The 27,303-nt window shown below is 40.5% G+C and overlaps 1 protein-coding gene across 3 annotated transcripts in view; it reads right to left on the bottom strand.

Annotated features, from left to right (window-relative positions):
* EPB41L4B (erythrocyte membrane protein band 4.1 like 4B) overlaps positions 1-27,303 on the bottom strand; it is a 176,535-nt gene that overhangs the window by 92,549 nt on the left and 56,683 nt on the right. For all 3 annotated transcript variants that reach the window (XM_042797948.1, XM_042797949.1, XM_042797950.1), the window contains exons 3-13: positions 15,578-15,620; positions 13,329-13,407; positions 9,987-10,031; positions 9,145-9,197; positions 4,687-4,807; positions 4,000-4,087; positions 3,347-3,435; positions 2,944-3,013; positions 2,602-2,771; positions 2,389-2,498; positions 277-307 (exon numbers count right to left, since the gene is read on the bottom strand). In XM_042797948.1, the coding sequence (XP_042653882.1) occupies positions 277-307; positions 2,389-2,498; positions 2,602-2,771; positions 2,944-3,013; positions 3,347-3,435; positions 4,000-4,087; positions 4,687-4,807; positions 9,145-9,197; positions 9,987-10,031; positions 13,329-13,407; positions 15,578-15,620 (899 nt within the window). The remainder of the gene's footprint in view (positions 1-276; positions 308-2,388; positions 2,499-2,601; positions 2,772-2,943; positions 3,014-3,346; positions 3,436-3,999; positions 4,088-4,686; positions 4,808-9,144; positions 9,198-9,986; positions 10,032-13,328; positions 13,408-15,577; positions 15,621-27,303) is intronic.

Raw genomic sequence — 27,303 nt, 5'->3', positions numbered from 1 at the left:
AGATCATACAGCATAACAGCCATGAGCAGAAAGGAAATACGTTTTACTTTAGTCTAATCTCAAACACAGAAAGAAAAAAGTTTTTAACATGGAAGCACTTAAAGTCTCATAGGCAGTCCCCAAGAAGAATCTGGTGCTGCATAATGAGATCGCAGAGCAATTCATCCCAGACCAGAGAATTTATTCTGACAAATCCTAATGCAGAAACGGTCTTCAGAATCCCTTTTGCCTGACAACAGCAACTGAGAGATAGAGAGAACTTGGGCAGTCACTTACCACAGTTGTGCTGCTTTCACAGGATTGTTTGCTTAAAAAGAAACAAACAAAAAACCTTAAGACAGGAGAAAAAACCTTAAGACCTGAAGTATCAGCAATTTTGCCACCATCGTGATCGGGAAGTTACACTCCCGCTTAAGCAAATTCTAATACAGACATATTTGCACAAATGTGTCAGAACTGCAAGTGCAGCCCTGTGCTTTCCAGCATTCCTGTGTGAGTACATAAAGGACGGGGCACACACACGAATTTCCCCCTGTTTTTGCAAGAGTCAAAGCCCAAAGATGACACCAGACAGGAGTATTCTTCCCAAACGTCACAAAAGGAGGACCTTTGGCAGAGTAAGTTCTGCACAACCAGAACACTATTTTTCTCACCTTGCTGAAGCTACCGTGTCAATACCATTCAGTCCCTTGGAAATCAGAAGCCAGCCCTCACAGAAATTTTGCATCTTACAGAAACCAGAGTATTCCTGAAGCTGGTAATGGCCTGTGACTTATTACAGTGAAAAACGGTAGCCCAAAAAGCTCATCAGTTGGGAATACAGAAAGGCACTGAGCAATCCTGAACAACAAGGTCATGGCTTGAGCTTTGGACAGGCTGGAACGAACAGTGAAGGAGGCAGTTGAGTAACTGGGACGTGTAATTTCTCTTTCCTGACAAAAGCGTATTTTTCAAGAGTGCTGAAAAACTGCTGAGTGATACAGCTGAAAATCCAAGTCTCTGCTGATTGCAGGAAGTGGATGATGAACTTAATGAGACACTGTAGAAGTCTCAAAGAGACTGAGCTAGGACAGAATCCAACGTTTGTGGGCTGCAACTAGGTACAGATCTTAACGGCCAAGAGATGCGTGAAAGATGATAATCTAAAGGGAGTTTTTGCATTAACTTAACAAACGTTCTGTTGAGCTCTCTGGAGGGAGATCATCTGGGTATGACAGCAGTTCTGCCTGGCTGTTATGCACAGAGAACTAAACTGAGCGTAAGCCACCCTTTCTTCTCCCCCCCACCCCACAGACCTAAGTACAGAAGCACTGAGACACAAGGTATCACCTGCAGGCCTGGCAGATCCTGTTATTGTAAAAATATAATCCATTCTTCGACTTACGAAATCTTCCACATTTACCATATAATTGACTCTCATGTATCACATAACAATGTCTCATAAATTTAACAAATTTGCCTTTCTGTCAAAAACTGACATTTACTAAGTAAGGTGGAGGGATGGAGGGGTTACACCCTCTAGAAAGGATGCATGCTTGCTACCCTTTCCCCCTCATTGTGCATCAGGAATAACAGTGCCCCTGTAATGCCACAAGGACTTTTCATGGAACTGAGGTCCATATTCTAGGAATGCAAAGGAGTGCGAAGACATCCTAAAGGAATGTCAGGTCACCCTGCTCCATACAGCAACTACACCTCCAGCCTCAAGCCATACAGAATTTAGAGGGGGTTGTCTTGCATTGCTCCTTCAGTTTTTCTACAAGGAACAAAAATATCAGCTTCAGTTTGAAGGACAAATGACAAAAACCACAAGGGAAATCAATTCCTTGTCATTCCATTCAAGTTGAGCACATTTCAAGTCCCAGAGAAAGCGAGTTAAGCTCAGAGTCTGGATAGGTGAGTAACATGCCATTACAATCAGGAAAGCAGCAACAACTGCATAGTAAGACTGCTCAGTAACCCTAAAACTGTCTGGCTAGATAAGCAAGTCAGAAAGGCTTCTGGACACTGCTCTGCTCTATGTAACAAGTTATTACAAGCATTCCCACACTGAGTTTGATGCAACTTTTCTTCCCTCCTCAAGAGAGCAACAAAAGAAACCACAGATACCTCCTTCTCCATATATGGAGGATGGAAGAATTACGTGTAGACAGAGATTAAAAATGGCAAATATGAACAACAGACTCTGACTTTGGAGAGAAAAAAAAAAAACAAACAAACAGAAGAAAAACAAAAAACAAACCACACGTACATTCTGATTTTTTAGGTGGTCTGACATGTTTTCCTTTTTATACTGTGGTACAGTTTTTATGGTTGTAATATGACATTTATATGAGCTAACAGGACACCTGCGTGACCGGTTCAGTGAACACAAGTGCAAACACTTACCCTTAAAAGTTGAATGCCTTCGAGATGGGTATCGCTTGCTGGGTCTTCTTTCAAATGTACTAGTTCTGCGTAATCTTGTCCCATGTGTTGCTTGATACTCTGTCCGACCACTTAAAATACAGAAATAAACAAAGTTAACTACTGCCTTTTGCCGCGCGCTGTACCCACTCCTTTGTATAAACACAAATATATTGCTGTTACTTTGCTAAATACCTGAATCTGAAGCGTGATCCCAGCCTTATGAAGTCGGATCTACTAGATTTACTATTTGCTGGGGCTCGCAATCTGAAGAAAGCATGGTGCTCCACTGCACACTTCCACAAATGTTTGCACGTTTTGGCACTGTCTAATCGGAAAACAAATGTGTGCTCTTGCTCCCTGCCCTAAATGCAGAAACAAAAGCTTTGGAAGTTGGCATGCATGATATTAGTTACTCTCTTTGGTAGGAGAAATACAGTCTGGTCCAACAGTGTGCTGGGCCTCCCTTGTGTTCTTGCCAGCCCGAGCACACACCACACTTTGTTGGATCAGGCCCAAGTAAGGGAAGAGAGTTACCTGTTCATCATCTTCTACAACCACAAGCGTTAGTTTGCTCTTTTTAAAGTCCATTTTTGTGATTTTAGGCCTAAACACAAGAAGCAAAAAGAAAATTAATGGAAAAATGGCATTTTGTAATCTAGGACCATCCCACAAAACGTACGAGGGATTTGCAATCCTGGAACACTTCAGGACTTGTAATAGAAGTATGATTTCCTGGAAATGTGACTATTTTTCGACAAATATTTCACATTTGAGAGTGGTACTTCTATACCCTGACCAATTTACCTTCAGGTTTAATCTTGATATTTCAACCTTGTAGATTCAATTTACATTACAAAATATAGTCAGGATCCCATTATGTAAAGGAGAAAGATTTCAGCATTTTAATAGAAAGGAATAAAACACAAAAACAGATTACCAAAAGAATAAGCCTATTTTGTTGGCTCCTTCAAAGATCAATATGCCTGTTGGTGTCAGTCCAAGAGCATATTCACAACCATCTCTCCCCTGCAAGCAAGCACAGAATCAATAATCAATATGCCATTAGTAGTGTAAATCTTACTATGGTAGCATGTCAAAATCCATACCTTGTAAACTCAGCAGTAAGGTTTGCGTATTTTTTTAGCATCACAGAGCAGAAGAATATGCATCTGCATGTGTGCAAACTGTCAGATTTTGGCAGCAGGAGGCTGCAGGGTGCCGTGTGTGGGAGGAGGCCGCGTCCTGCCCCTGACAGCTCCGATGCCCGCGGAAACGGCCTGGCACCCGCCCTGCAGCCAGAGGAGCCCACACCTCGGCTCGCCCCGTGTTTAAGAGCAAGCAGGGGCTGCCAGGGGAAGGAGACACCAAAGGAAAAAACTGAGGGACACGGGAAAAGGCATGTGGAAAGGGACACTGCGGGGGACATGGCTGGAGACGCACTTTTGGGAGGAGCCCTGGGGGAGGGAGGTACTTCTGAGGGACCACGGCCTGGGGGGCAACCCACACCACAACGAGGACACCCCGGAGGGACTGACCCACACCAAGGCAGGGACCCCACAGTAATAAAATAAAATACCACACGGATCTTACCTTAACTACATGCATATCTACACCGTACATTTCTAGCCATTTGGCTTTGTTCAAGTAGCACAGTTCAGCCTGCGCCGGGCTCTTTCCCCTAAGAACATAAAATTTACTTTATGGGATGAAATTTTTCTGTTTCAAATGTTTTCAAATTTGTTCCCCTAACTCTTTTCGTTGGGCCCTCAATCTTAATTACACTAAATGGTATTTCAAGCCTAACTTATGTTTTTTAGCTTTTTCCCTCCAAAGTAAAATAAATCAGAGGGATGAAAACTGGAAAGGTCTAAAATTGCCAAATAAGGATGAAAGTTCAGGCAAGAGTATCACCAAAATGTACAATATTTATTAAGACAGGAAAAAGAGTTGGTTGCTACCCTGAACACAAAACTTCGTGTGTGCGTGTGTGAAAGCAAAGAATTATTTCCAACATAAACATGAAAAGATCTGTCTAAACTGTTACGAATTATAAAGAAAAACAATTAAAAAAAATAGAAAATCACCCCACCAACCTTCCCTAAATTACAACTTGCCATTTCTAGGGAAGGGGTGGGAAGTCTATGTATAATACTTCTCAACTGATAAACATAATCACCATTTCATATCTGTTGAAGGGGTTCTTGGGGACATACTTGACTTTGGAAGAGAAGAAAACCTCCTGTTGCTGGAGACAGCACTCCTACACAGGTATCCTACCTGCACTCTTTCCATTTCTGGAAAATGTCAAATTCCATTGCTTCTGTCTGGTTTGGTGCAAACCTGAATTCAGACACAAGTTCTGGTGTGTGCTCTGGGTGCTCACACTCTCCCAGCTCAGCTGCAAGAAATCAATTGAAAAGTCAAAAACATAAAGATCACTGCATCACCAGAAACACTGAACTCCGTAACCATCACAAAGACAATGACAGTTTGTAAGTCTCTAAGTATGCTGTAGAAGAATGCACTTGTGCCAATGCTGTCAGTTAAACACCCACCCACCCCCCTTCGCCCCACAAACTCAAACCAGATTTTACAGCTAAAGTCAGACAAATGCATTTGCAGGAGCAGTGTAAGGTTATGGTACAGAATTCTGACACTTAAGAATGTTAGAACTAAACCAGCTTAATTAAAGCCACTTCTCTGGATTTTAAAGCATTTAAAGGAAAAAAAGTTTCTATTAAAAGCAAAAATCAATGCACTATTGTTTCAGAAGAGGTTACTTTGAAACTTCCTCTCATTGCAACAAGGTCATACTTTTCATTCCAAAACACTTCCTGTTCTGTTGCATGCTTTGTTACATTACTGTTCATGTCAAAACATGAAAATAACACTTAGTCTCAAGAAACCAGTGATAAAGGTGTGGGTGTTTCTGTGTTTTGTTTTTTTTTTTTTGTTTTTTTTTTTTTTTTTTTAAACCACAGTGGTGGTGTGATATTCAGATTAAGTAATTTTTAAGGAAAGAAATGCTGAAGCAGTCACATAACTGAGGTGCCACTTTTTACTTATTTGCTTAGGGCCTGGTATCTTCTTTTCTAGGAGCAGAACACTTGGCTAACTCTACTGAGCTCAGTAGGAGAAGCAAGCGCTGAGCATCACAGTGACTGATGCCCTTAACTGTCTCGTGCCTGCGACATGCTTTGCTCCTGGAAGCTCCCAGCTACACAAAGAGACTGCAGTGTCACTGCCTCGGGACTGACACAGAAACATCGGTGGCAAATACACCGCTCAGCAATACCACGTGTCACCTGACACGTGACATAACTCCAAACCAGGTCTCTGTCAGTCAGTGTTTCTTGAGTACTACTACTACTACCATACTACCAAAAAAAAAAAAAAAAAGTATAGAAGGAAATTAAATCCCTTGAAGAAAACAGTTTTATTGCTTCAGGGCAGTTTTACACATAACAGTTGCAAAAATGTAATTGACTCTCAGTCTTCAAAAATACCTAGCGGAATACATTAGAACATAGGAAGTTACATTCAAAATGCAATCTGTTGATACTACGTGGTTTTGAACACTTGAGCTTTGCTCAAACATTTAGCATTCCTGAAGATATTAAACGGATTGAGTTCACTGATCTTCATTTCTAACTACCGCATCACACGTTTTTTATCTTCAACAGTAATCTTCCATGGTGAGTTACAGTATTCTTATCTATATGTCTTTCTCCTTAACAGAGAGATCTCAGCTCTTCCACTGTTTCAACTAAGTTGGAAGCCTATTTAACACAGCTGTTGCTAAGAATTACTGGCAGTCCAGTCTCCAGCATATAAGAGGGAGCCACAACAAACACATTAACAAGGAGGACTTTAGGGAAAATAAGTAAGAAACTGAAGTTTGATGTGTTGACAACCATCTAGGAAAAACATGGGAGATTTCTCTACTAGTTAACTGAGAAAGAAGGCGGGGAATGAAGGCTGACTGTGCTGTAAAGAGGATGTGTATGGATGAGAAAAATCATGAGTGTGTAGAACAAAAGAGACACAGAGAAGCTAGAGCAGAAGTACTAGGTACAAGAAAAATATCACCCTTGTTTCTCAATAGCTGCATGCACTGTTCATATTCAGGCAAACAAACTACGTCCTCATTTTAATCTCTAAGAAACAGGTCTTGAGAGAAAGAGCCAGGAAGAGTCTCTCCAGCTCCCCGCATGGGGTAGAAGGGCAGTCAAAGGGGGAAGAGCTGGCTCCGTACGAGGATGCTTTCAACAGCGTCTTCCCCAGCCGTATCATGCTCCCTGAATGGCTCAGCACAAGGGCACAGCAGAGAACCCATCTCTTCATTTGTGGTTTTATGACAAAGTACCATGCTTTGGCATGCCCTCCTCTGGTCTTTTTTTTTTTTTTTAACATAACACATTAATATACATTATCCCTGTTCTTTAAGAAATAACTGCATAAACTGGGGGACATTTTTAAAGGAAGTTTCCTAGGAAGTTCTTGAAAACTGCAAAAACATGTTTAAGTATATCGTTGATACTTTCACACAGACAGGAAAAAAAAAAAAGTCTGCACTATCCCATAAAGATGTCTTATGATTAGAACTTAAAACTGGAGTTCTGAGAAAAAGTTTTCTAATTAAATTCAAAAGGAACTTTCAAAAGTATACCTGGTTAAATAAGGAAGCCTCACAAGACTAACGAGGTAGGTTAAAAAGCTGTGCTAACAGTGACAATTCAGGTTTGATTACAGCCCTTCTGTAGATAATCCCCAAGTGAAGCACGCAATTATGTATCTGCTTCACAAGTTACCCCATGCTGCCAATCCATGGTATTTGCTACAGAATTTCCTTCACGGGACTGGTAACAAACCAATAATTTATGTTTGCAAGATGATTCACACAAAACACCAGCCTTGGAAACCGTTGTTTGAAATGAAGTAAGAATTGCTGTAATAGAACAACTTCCTTGGTAAAGAAAACGTATGAAAGTTTAAAGCTGTCCTGTGAAAAGGCTTTTCTTTCAGAGGGCTTAGAGTACTAATGCCTAAATAGTAATTTATAACTTTTTCTTCATTCTTAGGAAAGCCACGCTAAGGAGCAAAATTGGATTTTAGGGAGTAAATGCAACCTGCTGAAGAGGGAATAATCATTTGACATTTTTTTAAACTCTTCTGCTTAACTGATTTTCCGATGTCAATAAAATGTAACAAATGTTCTACTAAAAAATACTAATTATAGCATATGTTAGCAGGGAGAATAAATTAGTCGCAACAATAAAATAATTTTGGAGAAACTTATTGTGATGGTGTCAAAATAGCAGAAAACTGAAACTGAAAAAAAGACAGAATTATAAAAGTATGTTCCCACAAACAGTGCCAAGAAGTGTTAGTTTTGGTACCTAGTTGGAAATATTATAAACATGTTGGATGGCTATTTCATTACATTTGCAAAGTAATCACACGTGTCAATTACTACCCAAAATGTTGAGGCATGAAGCTATTATTCTTTGCTTGGTTCTCCTTGCTTAGACCAGGGGTGAGGTTACCGGTGTTTTTATCTGTGAAAACGGAAGCAATGAATCAAATACGGGCTCCAGATTTTCTCCATCTCAAAAAGACAAACAGAGTTTGCCCGCAGCAGTTCTTTGCACACCTGACAATCAGAGCTGTGCCAGACTGGTGCAGAAAAATAACCCACTGCCTTAAGATTTACACCTGTTGCAGTTTGGGACTGAATTGCCAGTTTTGACTGTCAAGTTCATCTAGAATCACCGAGTTATCGCCATTGCTGCATTAAAGTGAGACACTGCCTAAGCACCCCATGTACCATTGCCAACCGCCAGCAGAACAGGAAGAATATTTTTCCTTTCTATCCATTTTGCTGCTGATACGCCTAGAACGGTTCAGCTCACTGCACTTCCTTTCAGAAAAAAAAAAATGAAGTTGATTTCAGCTTCATTACACAAGTTTCTTTCGCATCTGCAAAACAAACCACCTAAAAATGAATGACTATTTGTATTAATGTGTCTGTAGCAATAAAAAAAGAAAATACTTTTTCCTACAATGAACTAATGAAACCTAGCACTCTAGGTTTTTTCTGCTGATTTTTTTTTTTTGTGTGTGTGTTTGTTTGTTTTGTTTTCGTTTGTTTGGTTTTGTTTGTTTGGGTTTTTTTGTTTGTTTTGGTTTGTTTTTTGTTTTCTTTTCTTCTTTTTTTTTTTTTTTTTTTTTTTTAAATCTTGTAACCATTCCTCCTGACACAGAAACAATTTTAGTTCTTTCCTTTCTATTTAACTCTCTCCTCCCCAGCCCGTGCCACCCGCTGCCCCTGCCCTGCAAGCCTTCACGGTGGAGGCTGGCTCTGCCGAGCGCCGTCCTGGCAGGAGGAGCAGAAGGGCCAGCCGGATCTCCAGGCTGAACCACAGCTGCTCCCTCGGCAGGGAACACTTTGGGGTCTTCCTCCCCTGGCCAGCCCCTGGTTTCCATGAAACCTTTGCCTACACGCCCTTGAGGCTCCTTCCCCATGGCAAGTGTGCCGACGCTGGCTAATGTAGTTCAGAAGTGACGAACAGAGGGAAGGCAGGAAAGTGATCTCCCTAAAATTCTCCTCCTCAGGTAAAGGAATAGCATTTATATATCATCAGTGAGAAAGCATTAGTAACAAAGAGTGAAAAGAAACTAGTAGGTGAGTTTTTTTAATACATTGGGACAAACCACTTTCAAAAGATTGCATACCTTGAAGACACAGAGCTGCTAGTTCAACAGCAGTTTCATACGGGCATTTCAGTCTTTAAAAGAAGAAAAACAAGCTATAAAAACCATGTCTTTTTTTCTCAGTGAATTCCTCTTGCAATAAAGTTAAAAAGTAGTCTGATGTAAGAAATGGAAATGTTACTTCCACAAGCCATTAATGATATGAAACACCTACAATTCATTTCTACTTGCATAAGATTATTTCCTAATTTTGTACATTCTCATTAGCACTAAGCACACGATACACTCCACCATAAAACAAGCTTGAACTAATAGACACAAGATTAAACCAACTAAGAAACCATTTTATCTTCAACACTATGTTTTAGAACATATGGTTTTGAGTTTTTTTGGTTTTGTAACAAAGAACAGGTGTGAATTTATTGGCCAGAGTGAGACTATAAACACACAAAATATTTTTGCAGGGTTGACCGGTGTGTAAGGTGTTGCACTTCATCATCTTTTCTTCCTCTATTTCACCTACCATACTGAAAAATATGGCAAGCCCGTATTACATTTTCAAGTCATAAAATTCAGGACAGTCTTTGCTCTCTTTATACATTTCCATCACCTGGCCAATGCATCAAAGGTCTTTAACCGTTCTATTTATCAATAACATAGTCATGATGCACACAAAGTTGTATATTGCTGTATTCTAAAGGAAAAAAAAAAGCATGTTGAACTGTAAATTATGTTTAAAATCTGTGCATGAAAACCATAAAGAATTAAAAAGATCAGGCAGTTAACATAAAATTTTAGATCACTAAGAGATTAACTATTATAAATACTTTAAACTACAGCTGCAAGAGCAAAGAGGTACTTACTTCCCTGAAAGAATGTCTTGCCGGAGCTGTAATACAAACAGGTACCTGACAAATGAAAATTCAAAAAGTCAAAAGTATATATATATATGTCATCTTTCTAGCCTCAATGGCTAGAAAAATATCCCAGTTGACTGACTAACCACATTTTCATTAACTTGCTCTTAAAAAAAAAAAAAAAAAAAGGGCCTTTGGGATCACTCAGATACACTCTGCAACCTTCAAAGTTCCCACGGTTTTCACTAAAATCAAAAAGAACTTTTTTTACCTACTGGCTCTGTTCAGGACATTGTCCAAAGCCTTGCTGTTTGGGGACGTGCTCTGTCTGAGCATATACCACAGCAACCTAAATGTTATCGACACTCCAGTGTTCTCCTGAACTGGGTCTTGACCAATTCAAGGAAGAACTGAACTACAGGATCTAGACATCACACAGATAAAGGCATGAAGACTTCAGGGTTACCTTCACAAACACAATTGCAGAATATGGAAAAAGCCCAAACTGGGGCAAAAGGAAAAGCTGACTGAGTTTTCACTTACAAGAGCATTAAAGTATTAAATAAAAAAAAACCCCTGAATTCCACAGAACCTACAGATTTATTTAGGAGTCCAAGTAGGAATTTACAGCCTTCAAACTATCGCTAATGCTGAGTTCCAGGCGTGCTTCATGTCTCGCAGCCACCGAGAGCCGGGGTTTGAGGCCTGTGGAAGTGCCCCGGGCCGTGCAGGAGCTCTGTGCAGGGTAGGGGGGCACAGGCAGGCTCTGCACTGGCCCCCACACCGCGGGGTGAGGCTTGCGGTGGTGGGTAACTCGAGAGAAGAAAGCGTGAAGCGCTACCCCGAGAGTCAACTCGGTAAATGTGAATGTAAACCTCTCCGGTGTTAACAAAGAAACACAAAGTGCTTTTCATCACCGAGGACGTGCCATGAACGTGGTGAATAGCTGGAATCAGACAGGAAAACAGAAATGAAAAGGAAGATTTAAAAAGACTCCTCATGATATACTAAAGCAGAATCAGATTCATCCACGTTAGCTCGGTGTCACATCTCTGATTCACATACTTGGCTAACACCCGAGTTGCCAATCAAACCTGGGTATTAACGTGCATAGATTTAGGGTAGACAAGTGTATTTCACGCTCTTACTGTTTCCCCCTGATGATTCACAATCCCACGAACTCCTCTAAACTTGCAGGACAAATCCGGGCAGCGCTCCCGTCAGCGGCAGCCAGCCCGGGCGGCGCTGCAGCTCTGCTCCGGTTGGTAGGGCCTGCTCTTGCGCCTCCTCGGCACGCAGGCCGACAAGCACCGGCGCCTCAATTGATCATGCTCCAAAGCAGCAAAACACCTTAGAAAATTCTCCACAACACGCGTTAAGCTAACTAATCAGGGCCCATAAAAGTGACAGAAAACGTCTTCCAAAAGGCATTGGATTTCAACTGTGTTTTTAAATTGGAGAAAGAGAGCGGGGGAAGCGTTTCAACGCTTCCCCATGCCTGTGCTAATTATGAGAATATGATGTTTACAGCTGCACTGGAAACTGGAGCTCACTAGAAATCAGGTCTCCACAAGGAATTCTGGACATCCCCCCAACCAGGCCAGATCATGGGTTACTGTTAATGATCATTTTTCTTCCTCCTCTTACTCCCATTCCATTTTTTTATTTGGAATAATTCTGAGTATATAGTTGCCAATCTTCACTTTTTACTCAACAAGGTACATGGAAAATGTGATCCAGCCAGCAACAAGGTTCTTTAAAAAACAGCAACATTCAAAATTACTTTCCCCACAAAAAATACAACTATTTGTTCACTGTTAAATCAATTTCCAACTCATTTTCATTTTCCTTCCGCAGTTTCACAGTGGTCTTCTGTCAAGCTTATAATAAAAAAAAAAACCAAACAACCCTGTTCATAAAACTGAAAATTTAGCCAACTAAAGTGTTTTTTTAATTAAAACATTCTTCTGAAATGTCACCTTTCAGCACTAACTAGATCACAAAGCATCAGCAGTTAATACTTTCAGAGGAAATGTCTTAATCACAGCAATGATCACACAGCTCACAAACCCACATCTTACAGTGACTAGGATCCTATGCTTCAGAGGATTAAGCAAGAAATCTTGTGGCCGACAGTAATGGAATAATTTGACCACAGGGGAAATGCAATACTTGTTAGACATGCACCCTGATGTATGAAGACTTACCTAAATTTTCAGAAAAAAAAATATTATTCCTACTAATTTAGTTGCATTTTCTCATTAGATACACCCCAAAATCATCCATCATCCAGGTTTTTGGATTCTCTAAGATCTTATACTCAATTACAGAAGTGGCAGGGACTTCTATAGGTTAATTATATGCTGTAAAGGAATATGCCCTTTTATTAACACTGCTGCACTAAATTGATAATGGATATTAAAACCTCCATGTGAGTATCACAGGGTGGTGACAATTAGCAATTTGATCTTGTCTCAGTCAGTGAAAAAAAAACAAAACAAAACCACAGTAAGCACAGCAGATAGGAAAAGAGACAGTAAACATATGCCTGCAGGCATAAATTTAATGTAAAAATCACATGCACATGAACTACAACAATCAACAATCTTTAAACACCTTTAGGCTGACTGGGAATACACTGATTATTGCCAAGCAAATTAGAAGATACTGAAGTTGCCCTATGGTGAGAAACAGAACAACAACAACAAAAAAACCCATTAAGATGATGATTACTAGGCAAAGATGACACAATGTTGGCAGATACAAAAGATAAGTAAAACCTTTTTCTCTAGCTGCACCTTTCCCAATTTTCAGAATACCCTCTAGATCACACCAGGTTGCTACGAACCTAGCAAGGTGTAGTCCTCACAGCCCAGAAAATGGCCCACCAGACTGTAACAGAAGATCTCCAGGTATTCAAATGAAGTCTTTACACTTTTTGCACCACAGAGAACTCAGGGGGAAGTGGAAGAGATTCAATCAATCAACTGTTGTCCAAGAACTCAAGCTGTCTATTCCCACAGCTCCGTGGCCTTTGTACCATTATTAAACCACATCCAGCTGCCTCCCAGCTGCAGCTCTCCCCACCCAATGCTGCCTTTCCTTGTTAACTTCACAGCACAAAAACACAGCTTCTCCTACAGCCTAAAACACTTGAAGAGGTCCATGAATGGTTTTTGGCAGCAAATAAAAAGATGTTTCTCTGACAGCAGAAAAACACCTAAGAAGTCAGGCAAAATGACCTACTGGTAAGAAAGCTCAAATCACCTGCTTACAGTATCCCCATGCAACTTAGGCATCTTATTTACCCCTCTGCCAGTCACCCAGTTACCCATGCATAGTTCCTACCTTGTAAACTCCTCATGAAGGTTGTTTGGTTCAGATGAATAGTACTTAATTCGAAAATGCAACGTGTACGGAGGTCCAACTGTATAGGCAGAGATTTCAAATGGGGAAAAAAAAGTTTATACTAGTTGCGGTTCTGCTAAGGCAGAACAGCCACCACCCCACCACCCAAGAAAGCCAAAATGAAGTATGTTTTTCAAATTCTTCAAATAAGCACATATTTAATGTTTTAAATGTTTAAAATGCATGCAATAAAAAAAAAATTAGATTATTACCATGCTTTATGGTACTCTAATCAATAGATTAATCAAGCAATAGTGCATTTGTCAAACATGTTTTTATACAAAGAGGTGTGCCCTGCAGCATGTTGTGAATGACATCAAGTTCCAGGTACACTGCCTGTTGCTGGGGGCATGGGGAGATGGAAGGGAAGGGAGGAGAGGGTGACACTTCTTGTTATCAGGCACAAAACCAACTCCAAAAAAACCCCCCAACCAATAGAACAGCTCTTGATTGATACACGTGAATGAGAAAAGGCAAGATAAATAAAGTCAAAAGTGCTGGAGAGGATTCTGGAAGGCACCCGTGAACACAAAAAGCTAACAAATTCCAGGAAATGGAGTTGCAAGAATTGTCTTCTAATGCCAGAAGGTGAATGCTAGGTCTGACTTTCTGTGTAACACAGACAATAAAATGTTACCCAGCTACCATGAAACTGTGACCTTATGCATCCTTATCTGCCTAAGTCTCATCTTCCAGAGCAACAGCCTGCTAGTATATAAAGTAATGGAAGAATGACTGTTTTTCACACCTTTCTAAGGTATTCTGTAACACCACATCAACACAGTATATATGTGCCTATTACCGATCCATTTTACTAAACAACATGCACCTGAAACTGTAATAAATTAGAGCTTTGACGTTGTCTCCAACGATAGCTGCTAGAAGACAGGTTACAGTACCCTAGGCTGACAGTTAGGCACCACTGACAAGGTCTGCATCAGCGAGATAATGACTCTTATCTGTCCACTGCTGGGAAAAAAAAAGAGCAGTGAGCACCATCCATCAGGAAAGAGGAACTCTTCTCAAAACACCTGCTGAACGCAAGCTAAAGAAAAGCATCCTGCTGTGAGTCAGACCTTTACAACACTCAACAAATTGCTTCCTTCTTCGACATTCCCCAGGGCAGGGCTTGGCCAATTTCTTTTTAAAACAGACCCTTCGTAGATTAAACAGACAAAACAGTGCAACTAAACTGGTTGAAGGTGTTACAGAATCGCTGATTTTCCACGTTTTAAGACAGATCAAGAAAAGGATGAATCTATCACAGAAAGCGCACCTGCAAATCACTCAGTCACTTAAGGTAAAGCAATCTGTGATGTGATGGTGAGGGAAAGCCAACCACCAAAACCCTACCCATAGCAGCTATCTTTACCGCCTGTTCTAGCAGACTGACACCCACGCACTGTGGGGTGAAAGCAAACTGTCCTGAAGACCTTCGAAGAATTCCACCATTTACAAAAATCATCTAGATATTTGGATAGTTATTAGAAAGGCAGAGCACCACTGAAGCAAGCAAGACACACCTCTGAGGTCCTGAAAGGGGGTCAACAATTCCCTTGCAAAACACCGTATTTTAATTTCACAGAAAAGATATCAGTTAGCCTATGGATGTTGCCAACTGCAGTATATTAAAAAAGCATGTTAGTGCTGATGCTGTACTGTACCCAAGCCTGCAACCAAATTATTAGAGATCCAGGGCCAACTCACTCGCCTTAGGCAATTTCCATAAACTCAGTGGCCAAACCCAACCCATTCTACCCAAAACTCCCTGTGATGAAACAGCAGGTATTTCTGCTAGTTTTATTCATCATACACAAAAATAGATTAACCATTAGACAATGAAATATTTCCCATTAACACTCTGAAAAAAAAAAACAAAACAAAACAAAAAAAAAAACAAACCAGGAAATCTGTCCTGGATCAGAAGCAGTGACTAAAACCAAGGATCTGTGTCCAGGCAACCTGATTTCACAGATCAGACAGAAACTACCTGGCAACTTACTCTGCCTCAGACAAACAACACATGGTTAATGAGGGCCACTGAAGGCTGGTCATATTGCTTATTAAGTCTATTTCCTAAGAAACGTTTATTCCACTAAAGGCTATACTTAAACATTCACAATCACATTCAAACACTCTAAGTTCAAATTCTTTAGAAAGTAACAAACAGGCAGAGGCATTGTACTTACTTTTTATTTGCTTCTTAATGAATTTTGAATGGTCCAACCAGTGCTAAAAAAAGAAAAATCCATGTTTAAAAGCAGTTCTATTTCAAGATTTTGTTGACACAATAAAATAATTACAGCAAAATTTAACAGATAAGAATCTCTTAAAAGGAAATATTGCCATATTTATTTGCTAAACTTCTACACATTTGCGAAAGTGTTTATTTGCATGTTCACCAACTTACCTTTTCACAGGGGAAAGCTTGACTTATAAGTGCATCAGTACTGCCAGGGAAGTTTCACTCTTCCAGAGAGGAATCCTCAAAATCCAAAGCCACAAAGCAGTGGTGCTTAAGGAAAATACCCTTTCATCCCCAGGTTTAACAGCTGCCCACGGATCCCTGAGAACAGCAGGCCGAAGCCCTGGGTTTCGTTCTCTTTTCAATTCCCCTGTTTGATGGAGACCCTCCAGATCCTATACTGTCCTGCTTGTGATTGCTTCATAGCTGAGATTTTTCAAAATAAGGATGAAGACTTAACACCCACTACAAGTATTTGGGAAACCCTGATGCATGCCCCCCCTCCCCTTTTTAAATTAATCGCAAAAAATCTTGATAGATGCAACTATGATAACAAAAAAAAAAATGCTTTCCAAAGTTTATGCACACTTGTCAGTGCAAGTTGCATCTACAGAAGAGTAGTAATAAACTCTTTTGGGTGAATTGAACTTAAATCTTCGACTGTCTCTGCACAGTGTCCTGCACAAGGCTGTAATCTGATTTGAAGCAACCTCACATAAATGTTCTTGTTGTACAAGGCAATAAAACAATATTTAGATTTCCTTGAAATAAATTATTTCTATTTGTATATATTTATTTTAAAATAATAAACTAGGTCCTATGGAACAAAATCTTAGGAGAAAAAAACCTCTTCTTCCCTATTAAAGCATCCATGTTTTCACAAAAAGGAGAATCTCTGAATGACTACTTATCATTCCACTACCACCACACTACCATGGCTAAATATATGTGAAAAATTATTTGTTGGATAGTAATATCGCTATTTATTGATTAAAGATGTCCTAAGCCAAAGCAAAAATGTATTTATCATAGGTAAAGATGGGTATAGATCTGAAGTCTGAAAACTTGCAACCCTTGAGGTAAATAAATCTCACAAAAAAAAAAGGAGAGAGAAAGAGAAATGGAACAATTATTCTGCAGGTGCTTTTATTTGCATGAGACTTGCTAGACTCCCTTAGGTGAGGCTGCCAAGGAATCCATCCTTACAATATGAGAAATCTCTACCAGAGTGGAAATAAAACATTACAGCAGCTCACAGAAATACGTTCCTTAGAGTTGCAAGTAATTTATTCTGTCTCTACTTTGCTGTCTTATGAAGAATTACACCAGAAGCCACAGCAGTTCACAGCAGTTTTGTAAAATTTCAAATTTTTGATATGAGAAAATATCAACATGGAAACTTTGCTTTTTTAAATTGAAATTATACAAGTCTGTTACTTTCACACCTCCAGGGCACATTAATTTTTTATGGCTCAAATATCTAGCTACAAAAATGCCTTTCTCGTCAATATTTATTTTGCCTAAAGATAAACTACTCACAAAGGAAAATATACTGATTCCATTAAAATAAAAGCTTAGCTTCATGTTAAATAAAACCGGACATGAATAACATCTATACTACAGGCAAAAATCCTCCAATAACTTTTCATCTGTGGCTCATGTTAGTACCAAGTTCAGAAATAAGCACCACACAACCCGAACTACAGTAAATCCCAGTGAAATAACAGCTTATAGTCCCAACCTTGGAATGTGGCGTTCTAAGTGTATTAAAACTCAACAGCAAGTTTCGAACCGATTATTTGGAAGTGTAAATACTTCGGAGCAGGTTTTAAAAAAATCATTAAAATGACTCTAGGAGCTACTTGTGCTGACCATTAAATGAGACCACAGACCAGGCGGGAAACTATCATTCACCCTCTGTACCCAAGCAGCCAGAGGCAGGCTGCTCCAGGAGATAAAACACAGCAAGCATTAAACTCATCTCTCTTCAGAATCAAGAATGAGCTGCCTTTTTGCCCCCATCCCACTTTACACATCATGGCTGTGTGTGATGTGGCCAACTCACAGATCACAAAATAAAAATACGAGGTAGGACATGGACTTGCACTATTAGTAGCCCAGAGTTCCCAGGCTTCGCAGTTTTCACGCAAATTTGTGAACCAACGTCAATGTAAAAGTCAGATATTTTGTGCAACTTCTGTGAAGATAAAGGCTGAATTTCAACACTCCTTTGCCTCAGATTATGTTGGAGGGCTTATCCGTACTGAAAGTCACACCAGCTTTCCAAATGGCCCTCTGAGCTCAAAAGATTTCATAGCATTCCAGCTAAAGCCAAAAAAAAGGTTTGGGCTTGGCTACATGCTGCTTGCTTACTCAAGAACAGGACAGTGAAAGCGATGAGTTCTGAAGTCTCACTAGGAAGCTGAATAAAACCAGAGGGGACTTTTTTTCTCTCAGCACCTATTGCTGTAGCTCTGCCTGTCTTGTGCCCTGGCTAAACAACTGTACATCATTTCAGGGTCCAAACTCATTGAAGAAACTAAACTATGGATCTCACAGCGTAGGACTGAGGCTGACCACAAATTCAACTATACAATGCCACATTCCCCTTATCCAGTCTGGACTCAGAAGTATCAGTACAGAACAATGAGGAGGAAAGGGATTAAGGACTGTGTTATGATAGGAAGCCAAGTGTCTAAGCTACTTTGCCCACAGCAAGGGGAAAAAAAAAAAACCCAAACATAGTCAAGCTGTAGGTAATCAAGATTCTATGTTTACTATAGAATAGAATGGAAGTAGAACAGAATAAATAGTTCAGTAGGAAGGGACCTACAATGACCGTCTAGTCCAACTGCACATTATCAAAGGCATTGTCCAAAATGCCTCTTGAACACTGACAGGCCTGGGGCATCGACCACCTCTCTAGGAAGCCTGTTTCAGTGTTTAAGAAACGCTTCCCAACGTCCAGTCTGAACCTCCCCATGCGCAGCTCTGAACCATTCCCACACATCCTATCACGGGATACCTGGGAAAACAGATCAACACCTCCCTCTCCACTTCTCCTCATCAAGAAGCTGTAGAAAGCGGTGAGGTTGCTCCTTTAATTCTGTCTGGTAAACTGGAAGTACAAACACTGGATTAACTTCTATTTATTCCTATTTAATGCCAGTATAACTTCTTTTCTTTGCCAAACGAATGTTTCCTATGGTATTAACTGACATAAAACAGTAGGTTGGGATTCATGTATTGAAAATGCACACCAATCAATTCCACATGAAAGAAACACCACTTTAAAAAAATACTAAAATACTGGAAGCACATATTTATCTCAGCATGCTCTCCTGTAGATCTCTCACTTTATCTAACCGAAGAGGAAAAAACCAAGTCCCTTACTACTTTGTATGTGGTAGCAACCATTATCTTCTCAAAATAGTCACGCAGCAAGGGAAAGATGTATTTGTGTCAAGATACAGCAGATAAACTAGAGCTACTGGAGCAGTCTATGTGAGGATCACAGTGACTGCAAAATGAAGACTGAATGCGGGAGTACCACGGTTTGACACAAACCTACCACACACCTGAGCTTTGCAAATTCCAATGCCTCTCTACTTGCTTCCTAAAAGAATGAAAAATCCTTGTCTTGATCTATACAGTCCTCAAAGGTGACCTGAAAAGGAAAAAAATTCCATTTGACCCTTTTTGGTTGGCTTGCTTTGCTAGCTTAAAATTCATGAAGAATATCTTGAATAGATTGTTTTCCCTTATGCTTATTTATATATTTAACTATCAGTATCAGAAAGTCCATCCTTACTGGAAGTTTTATTTGCTCTCTGAAAAATATTGCTTAAATGTTTTCTCAAGCCTCACCTGGAGGTACAGGAGGGAGAACCACACTAAATGCTCAGGTTCAGGAAAGAAGCTGTGCTAAACACGAGCTGGCACCTTTAAAAAACCAAAAGTCATTTATCCCTTCAACTCTCATCTTGCTGTCTGATTTCCTAGGCACCTGAACCTTACCAAGCTGACTACTATTACCCACATGGCTTTCTAAAGCAGAGGGGATGAAAATGTGTATCACACACAGGAAGAAGGAATCACCAAAACCAACTCAATAAAAACCCTACCCACCAAACCACCGTTTGGGGACTTCTCTACATGTATAAAGGTAAAAAGTAACAAAGAATAAAAAGCCCTTTCCTCTTTTCTTTTGAAGGTCACCTTTAAATATTATTATGGTAGTAACAGAAAACCAAACGAGAATTGGGGTCATGTAGAAACCCTGGGACTACACAAGCATATACTTAGAAACAGTATGAGCTCCCAAGAGTTCACAGCTTAAAACAATGAGAGGATTGTTCTTTACACTCATATAAGTTTCTTTGATCCATCCTAGAAAGCTATGCTCCTCTTGAAAACGCAGATGCAGAGAAAACCTGCTTTTAGATAAATTGCTCAGATACAACTCAATACTTAACAAACAGCAAGGGTGACGCTGGCTGGTATTTTCAATAGGAAGCAGGGTGATGCACCTCCATAGGGTTACTAATGGCTCCAAGCTGCAGAGAGCGAGTGAGCTGGGGCAGAGAAAGGCATTTCTAAACAGCTGGAGAGATTATTTAAATAAGGATTCTGCGAGATCAACACGGACAATTACAGCACTCCCAAACTACAGGCTAAGCCCCAAGGGGAGGGGAGGAGAGGGCCTGTCTGCCATTAGGCTGCTGTGCCAGGGTGACAGGAGGAGACTCTCAGAGGGACTCCGGCTGTCCTCTGGCAGTCCAGGGAGGTCCACAGTGGAGCAGATGCCCACCTGCAGCCCGTGGAGGACCCCATACCAGAGCAGGTGGCTGCGCCCAAAGACGGCTGGGACTCTGTGGAAAGCCCGTGCTGGAGCAGTCTGTCCTTGGGAAGACTGCAGCCGTGTCAGGGACCCATGCTGGAGCAGTTCATGAAGAGCTGCAGCCCTGTGGGAAGGACTCACATCAGAGAAAGTTCATCTAGGACTGTCTCCCGTGAGAGGGACCCCGTGCTGGAGCACAGGAAGAGTGTGAGGAGTCCTCCTCCTGAAGAGGAAGGAGCAGCAGAGACAATGTGCGACTGCACTCCCTCATTCCCTAACCCCCTGTGCCACTGGAAGGGCAGAGGTAGAAAAATTAGGAGCAAACCGAGCCCAGGAAGAAGGGAGGGATGGGGGGAAGTTGTTTCGAAGATGTGATTGCACTTCTCACTGTCCTACTCTGATTGGTACATTGCTGGTGGTGGTGGTAGTAGTCAAATTAAATTTATGTCCTTTAATTCCCCAACTGAGTCCATCTTTTGCCCATGACCAGAACAGGTAAGTCATCCCCTCCTGTCCTTGTCTCTATTCCCAAGCCCCTTGTTTTATTTTCTCCTTCCCATCCCTGAAAGGGAAGGAGCGAACAAGCAGCTGCATGGTGCTCAGTTGCCCTCTAGACTCGTATCACAACAACTAGCAGATGGGGTAGAAGCATTAATAATGATCTAACAAGTGCAGGTGAAGAAGATGACATCCGCTGAAAACAATTTCTGTCCCCTTCCCAGAGTACAGAAATTCCCAAACACACTGCTAACATCTGGCTGGTACCATGAACAGAGGCAACCTCTGAATTAAAAACCAAAAATGCTTCAACAGCTCACTAAGCAAACTCCTAAAAATGTTCCATTGGAGATGAAGACTCTTGTAAAGTAAATTCAGAGATGCTGACCATAGCTGTGTTTTCTCCTTAGTTCACTTTTGCAAAGCCCTTTCAAGCAGTCCATGGTACCTTGTGGTCTGCAGTTCCAGGATGAAAAAGTACTTTAGTACGTAATCATCAGAAAGCAGCTCAAAAATCGTAACACATATATCTCAAAGGCAACAAAGATGTCTATACTTCATGCCTGTCTAAAGCACAAAGAAACTGAGGAACAGATTAGTTCCTGTTCCAGAAGTCCTGTTTTCTAATCACAGTGTGTTAAGGCCCGGACGCAGTGTGTTTGCTTAGTGCTTTTCTAGAGGCAATAAGGAGTCAGGAAGAGAACCCTGCCTGGCCACAGCAAACAAGCACAGGATAACATCAAGTTAAAATGCTGAAGGCCTACAAAACAGCTGTTTGAGGGAACCACAAGAAGCACAAGCAAGTCACACGTGCAATTATCATGATGTCAGAAATAATTTGAAAGCAAGCGACATTTTGCAATGCAATGTTTTGCATGAACCTTCGTGAAACCAGTTCTTGCCATTTCTAGTATGCAAACAGCCTCTGAAAAAACGTATAAAAGAATGTGGCCAGTGGTACCTCTTATCACAGTTTTAATACAGAACCGCTCCTGAAAGCTTTGGCTTTATCAGCACATGGGGTTTTTATTAAATATACTGACACATTCAATCAAGAAGTCTGATGTTCAGCATCCAGATTCCACCACTACATGATGGAAGCAACCTCTTAACTGCTGTTACTAATTTCAGCTGACTCTTGCAAAAATCTCACTGTACGCAGTTCCACACATCTTCCTTTTGCCATCAAGGACCCCTACAAATACTACTCTAAGTTATAAAATGTCAATGACTTGCAAACGTGCTTCTGTGAACACGCAATGCTAGGCACTCAGCTGTTCTGTGCCACCTCTGCAATCCACCTAGAGATACCAGGACCACTGTGAAGAGGAGACAGTAAGATGCTTCTTTGTTCACTTCCACATTTGGACTGACTCAGCTATAGCTTGCACCCCGGTGAAAGGTTCCCCTTTTCATGAAAAGGCCCTCAAACACTTCAGCTATTCTTATCTCCTGCCCTTTCAGAGTTCTTGATAAGACCAGCTCCCAATTAATTTTAAATGAAGGAGGAGTACTTTTCTCCTGCATCTTCTAAATGTATCAATTAAACATCCCATCTATGCTGAGGCTTGCTGTCCATTATTCTTCTGTTGCAAACACTGCTGTTCTGAAGAATCTACTTCATCTTTACGGGACCTGCTCTCTTGACCCTTGCATGTTTTTGTAAAACCACTCAAGTGCATACCTCTTTTTCCAATGACCAAGTGTAGTATCAGCACATCTTTGCCACAGCATAAGTATATTCAGTCACTGTTTTTTTGTGGACTCCAGTTTTATGATTCCCATGCCTTCATTTCCCACCTCACCCCCACAATTCTACTCCTAACTTTTAGTACTTGAAGAAATATAAAAGTTCTATGACATGCCTTCTGTGGGAGAACTAAGCCTAAACCATAGAAGTAATTTTTTGGCCAACTGCAACTACTATACAGAGTAAAACAAAAGCTAGTCTAAGGCTTTTAAGTGAAATGTGCTCAAAATCAACCATTTGTGTCTCCATGTGCAAATTCTACAAGTGGAACTGCAATGCTTTAAACCACCCTTCACACCTCCAGGCTCTGGTGGGGCTCCAAGAGCAACACACCTCTACTTACCTACAGACCTTCAGAGAAGGTCTGACCCCTATAGCACCCTCAGCAGTGACTATGAATTAAAACTCGGTTTTGGCTACCAGGAAGTGGTAAATAAAATTTTATTTGCAAAAAAAGCCCAACTGTCTTAATTTTGTCATTTATTTTAACTTAATTAAGGCTAACTGATGAACACAAGCAACTGAAGGCTGTTTCTTTCCAGAAAGGATTCACTTAAAACTAAAGCATAAAGGTGTCAGTAACACTACTTAAGACTTGAGTTCATCACTAACAGAAATACACCTGTGTTGTCTTAAACCAAAATTGGTCATAAGGACACTTAAAGAGACACACTGCTAGGACAGCATACACTGAACTCAAAAGTAAAAAGATCTCAGTGACACCAAAAGCAGCATAATTACATCACTTTATTCCTACTAAGGTCATAAAAGCCACAATTATTTGCAGCTGCAACAAAGAGGTTCTGTTTAATTAAAAAAATATTTCTTTCAAATGTATCTGTAGCATATGATTTCTGTTGGATTTAATACCACAGAAGGTCTAGAAGGATTTTTTTAAAATAAACTGGTTTTAGCTAGAATAAATTTTTGTATCCTGCAGTTCAAAACAACATGAAAATTTATTTGCAGAAACTCCTTCCCATTCTGCCAAGTTCCCAAGATCTGCCCTTTGATCTTGATTTTGCAGAACATTTATCTTGTTTTCAGAATATACTTGCTAATTTTTAGTTCAAATTAATTGGCAATTTGCTTAAATAAACAGCTAGCTTTTAATAAAAGGAAACTGTAATCCCCTAACAGGAAAAGGCTGCTACACAGCTCTTGCACTTGCCCATTTCGTATTACTGAAAATACATTTAGGGTCACACCGTGTATGGATTACTTTAAGGCATTTTTTTTTTTATATATATTTTCAATGTCATGTATTTCAAATTCTATTATGGGGACATCTTAATTATCACCATGAATATTAAGACTGCAAGATAGAAATGAAAAAGAAAAATCCCAGTAACAGTATTATTTCTGGACACAAAGCAGCATATCGGAACACAGCATAAACAAGTTGTTGGCATTCATAAAAGTCTGTCTATCCCAACCCAAGTCTGCACAGAGCCATCTCAGAAGCATCCTGATATGTCACATGGTTTATCTGTAGTCCAGATAAACTACACGTGAATAGGAGAGCTATATGGACATCCTTCAAGACCATTGTCCTATCTTAATTCACATTCATTTGATAACCTGCTTCCACCCAAGGAATATTTGGCTTTGCAGACCTGAGGTGACAGAAGCAGAACTTACACTTGAACATGGACACTGGTAATGACTGCCACACAAAACAAAAGTACATAAAAGATTACTTCCTTTCTCTTCTCAGCCGTGAGGATTCATATCGCAGAAAGGGGAAGGAATAAACAACAAAAAAAAAATAAAGCACAAATTTATATAAAAAAAAACTTGCCTTGTGTAGCATAATTCTCATTAGACTTATTATACAGACAACGAAAGCTGGTGCTACTCTAGATCAGTAAAAAGCAATAAAAAAAACCAAGCTACCTTTCATTTTGAAGCCTGTGCTCAAACACAAAAAATAACTAAAAAGGATTTGTAACAAACAGTTACAGCTGGTCCTGACAGATTGCTGCTGGTTAGGCCCAGTCCGGGCAACACAGCTCTTGTCCCTTTTTTCCCTCCTGTTTTTGTACTCGGAATGCTGCTTTCACAAAAGCCTATTTTAGTTTCCACATGCTCTTCTCCATCTCCTCCCTCCATTGTCTTCTCACCCCTCACAGAAAATGAATCAAAACCCAATTCAGGAATTGGTCAACATTAAGAAGTCCAGATGAAAACAGCGGGTGGGTCCTGGCCCCCCCCCTCCCCGGGGAGCCCCGGCCCTTGTCGTAGCCACGGGGGGCACCCGCAGGAGGCCCGGGCTGTCCTCGCACGGAAGCCTTGCTGGACACATGCTGGATCCAGTGCTTCCCGATGTGCTGGGTGTGTGCACACCTCCTCACAGTGGCTCCACTGGCTGCAGGGCACAACCTATCCGCCCAGCTGGGCAAGGCTCTGCCATACGGACCTCCCTATAGCCAAGGAGCTTTCGCGACATTAGGGATCAGGCATAAAGGACTTAAAAAGGATCACTGAGACAGACTCATGTAAGAGAAATGAAAGGGAAAAAAAAGAGAAACCTCAATTCTTTTGCTTCCATGCATTCCCAACTAAAGTTTTACAGCTCAAGCATTATAGCAGCTCATTTGCAAAAGAAAAAAATAATAAAATTTTAAGATGTATCTTAAATCTTCTTCCCCATCAATTACTCATTAATTGTGTGGTCAGAAACAAAACCATGAGGGAAACAGAAGCAAATTCCAAGCTAACCATCATGGGCAATTCTTCTGTTCCAAACTCCCTTAAAACAGGGGGGCTGCGAGGGTGTCCATGTTTTCCTTTCATAGGACAGACAACTGAAACAAAGAATGAGACTGTAGAAATGGAGAGATCTATATCCCAAGAAAATCCTGCACTATGTCGCAGCTCATAAGGAGATGTAAACCCCAGAAGTCCTTTTTCTTATGATGATCTGGAACGAGAAACAAAGGACAAGCCTGGACAGATGATGAATAAACATTAGCTACCAGCAGCCTAAAATAAATGTCAGGTACCCAGACCAACCATGAAAACGTTGCACATGACTGGTTTCTGCGAAGATCAATAAAATACTTCCTCATGGCAACTCAACTTCGATTGTATGGTCTCGTAAGATTTTATTATTGCTATTTCCAGCCTTGACTAAAGCTTTTGAGGCTTCCTGCTTTGCTAGAACACACACACCGCAATAAAAGTAATTAAAAACCCAGTAAGCTTTACATTTCCTCTAAACTACTGCAGAGACCTCCTACATGGGAGTGACACCGTTCAATCGCCCCAAGCACTACTTCCCTGTTGAAGTCCTGTAACAGCTGAAGAAGAAATTATTTCTTTGATTTTCCTTTCCTTCCTTCCTTCCCTCCTCCTTTCCTTCTCTTTCTCTCTTCCCTCCCTTTCACACACAGGAGGAACAGAAAAGCAGCTTTTATTACAAAACGACGGAAACATTTGAGGGGCCTTAGAATGCTCCCAGACTCCTAGAGCTGTCCTAGAGCAGTGGTCTCCAACTTTTTTCGATGGTGTAAAAAGTAAAGAAGTTTTTGAGCACACACCTCTGATATATGCATATTTATTTATAAATTATATACATCTCCCACTGTACTACTATATTATGTACATTATAAAACATACACAAAAATAGGAATTAAAAAAAGGATGAGAACAAAAGAACCACCACCAGAACAGCTGCAGAGCACAGTCTCAGGAGTTTTGTTACTGAGTCTGGTAGAAAAAGAGTTGGTCCAATGCTATTACAATGCAACTACAGTAAGATGCAGTTTTATTCCTCACTATAACCTACAAATTGTGATTAGTGAAGGTGATGAACATCAGCAGGCAATGTATGTGTGCCACTTTTTAAACCTCACTTATGAATGAAGGTTTTCCACTAAATCAAGTTCTTCCACACTAACTGTACTTAGCCCCACACCCCCCGAGTATTTCTACATCTAGAATTAATGAGATAACTTAAAATACAACAGTACACAAAGCTTTGCTTTAGAATATGCTACTAAATGATTGTCTACATCCTTCTATTCATGGCTGTCTTCAAAGAGCACATAATACAAACTGATGCAGAGTTCACTGAAGAGGCTTTACAATATTTTCTGCCTACTGCTGACACCATGCCTTTCACAACTTTATGGTTTTTGGTTGTATTGAAAAAGTTTGGTTTTTTTTTTGGGGGGGGAGGTTGTGTATTAAAAATAAGCTGTTCCAACAAATAAAGTTTTTTTCTCTTTCAAATAAGTTCTAATTATGATTTTCTTTTCTAAATCATAGCTATCAACACTGCTTGTCTCGACCGGCAAAATTACAGAACTGCAAGAAACACACTGCACTCAAAAGCTGCTGGTCTTGAGGCACACAGAGGCAACTGTGCTCTCTTATTTATAATGGTGGCTTAAAGATGGTTAGCACTTAACAATAGGTAATAAAGACAAAGGCTTAGAGCCTCAAGGAGTTTCCCGCAATTGCCACTGTGTGGCTGGGTTGGCACTAAGCAGACGCACACGGAGGCTATGCATTAATTGCTATGCAAATGCACGAGATGGGTCCCAAGTTCAAAACAGACCAAGGAAGGCTGTTAAAG

Source organism: Tyto alba, unplaced genomic scaffold (genome assembly GCF_018691265.1).
Source record: "Tyto alba isolate M040663 unplaced genomic scaffold, T.alba_DEE_v4.0 Super-Scaffold_27, whole genome shotgun sequence".
Taxonomy (NCBI): domain Eukaryota; kingdom Metazoa; phylum Chordata; class Aves; order Strigiformes; family Tytonidae; genus Tyto; species Tyto alba.
This window is presented reverse-complemented; position numbering and strand designations above follow the sequence as displayed.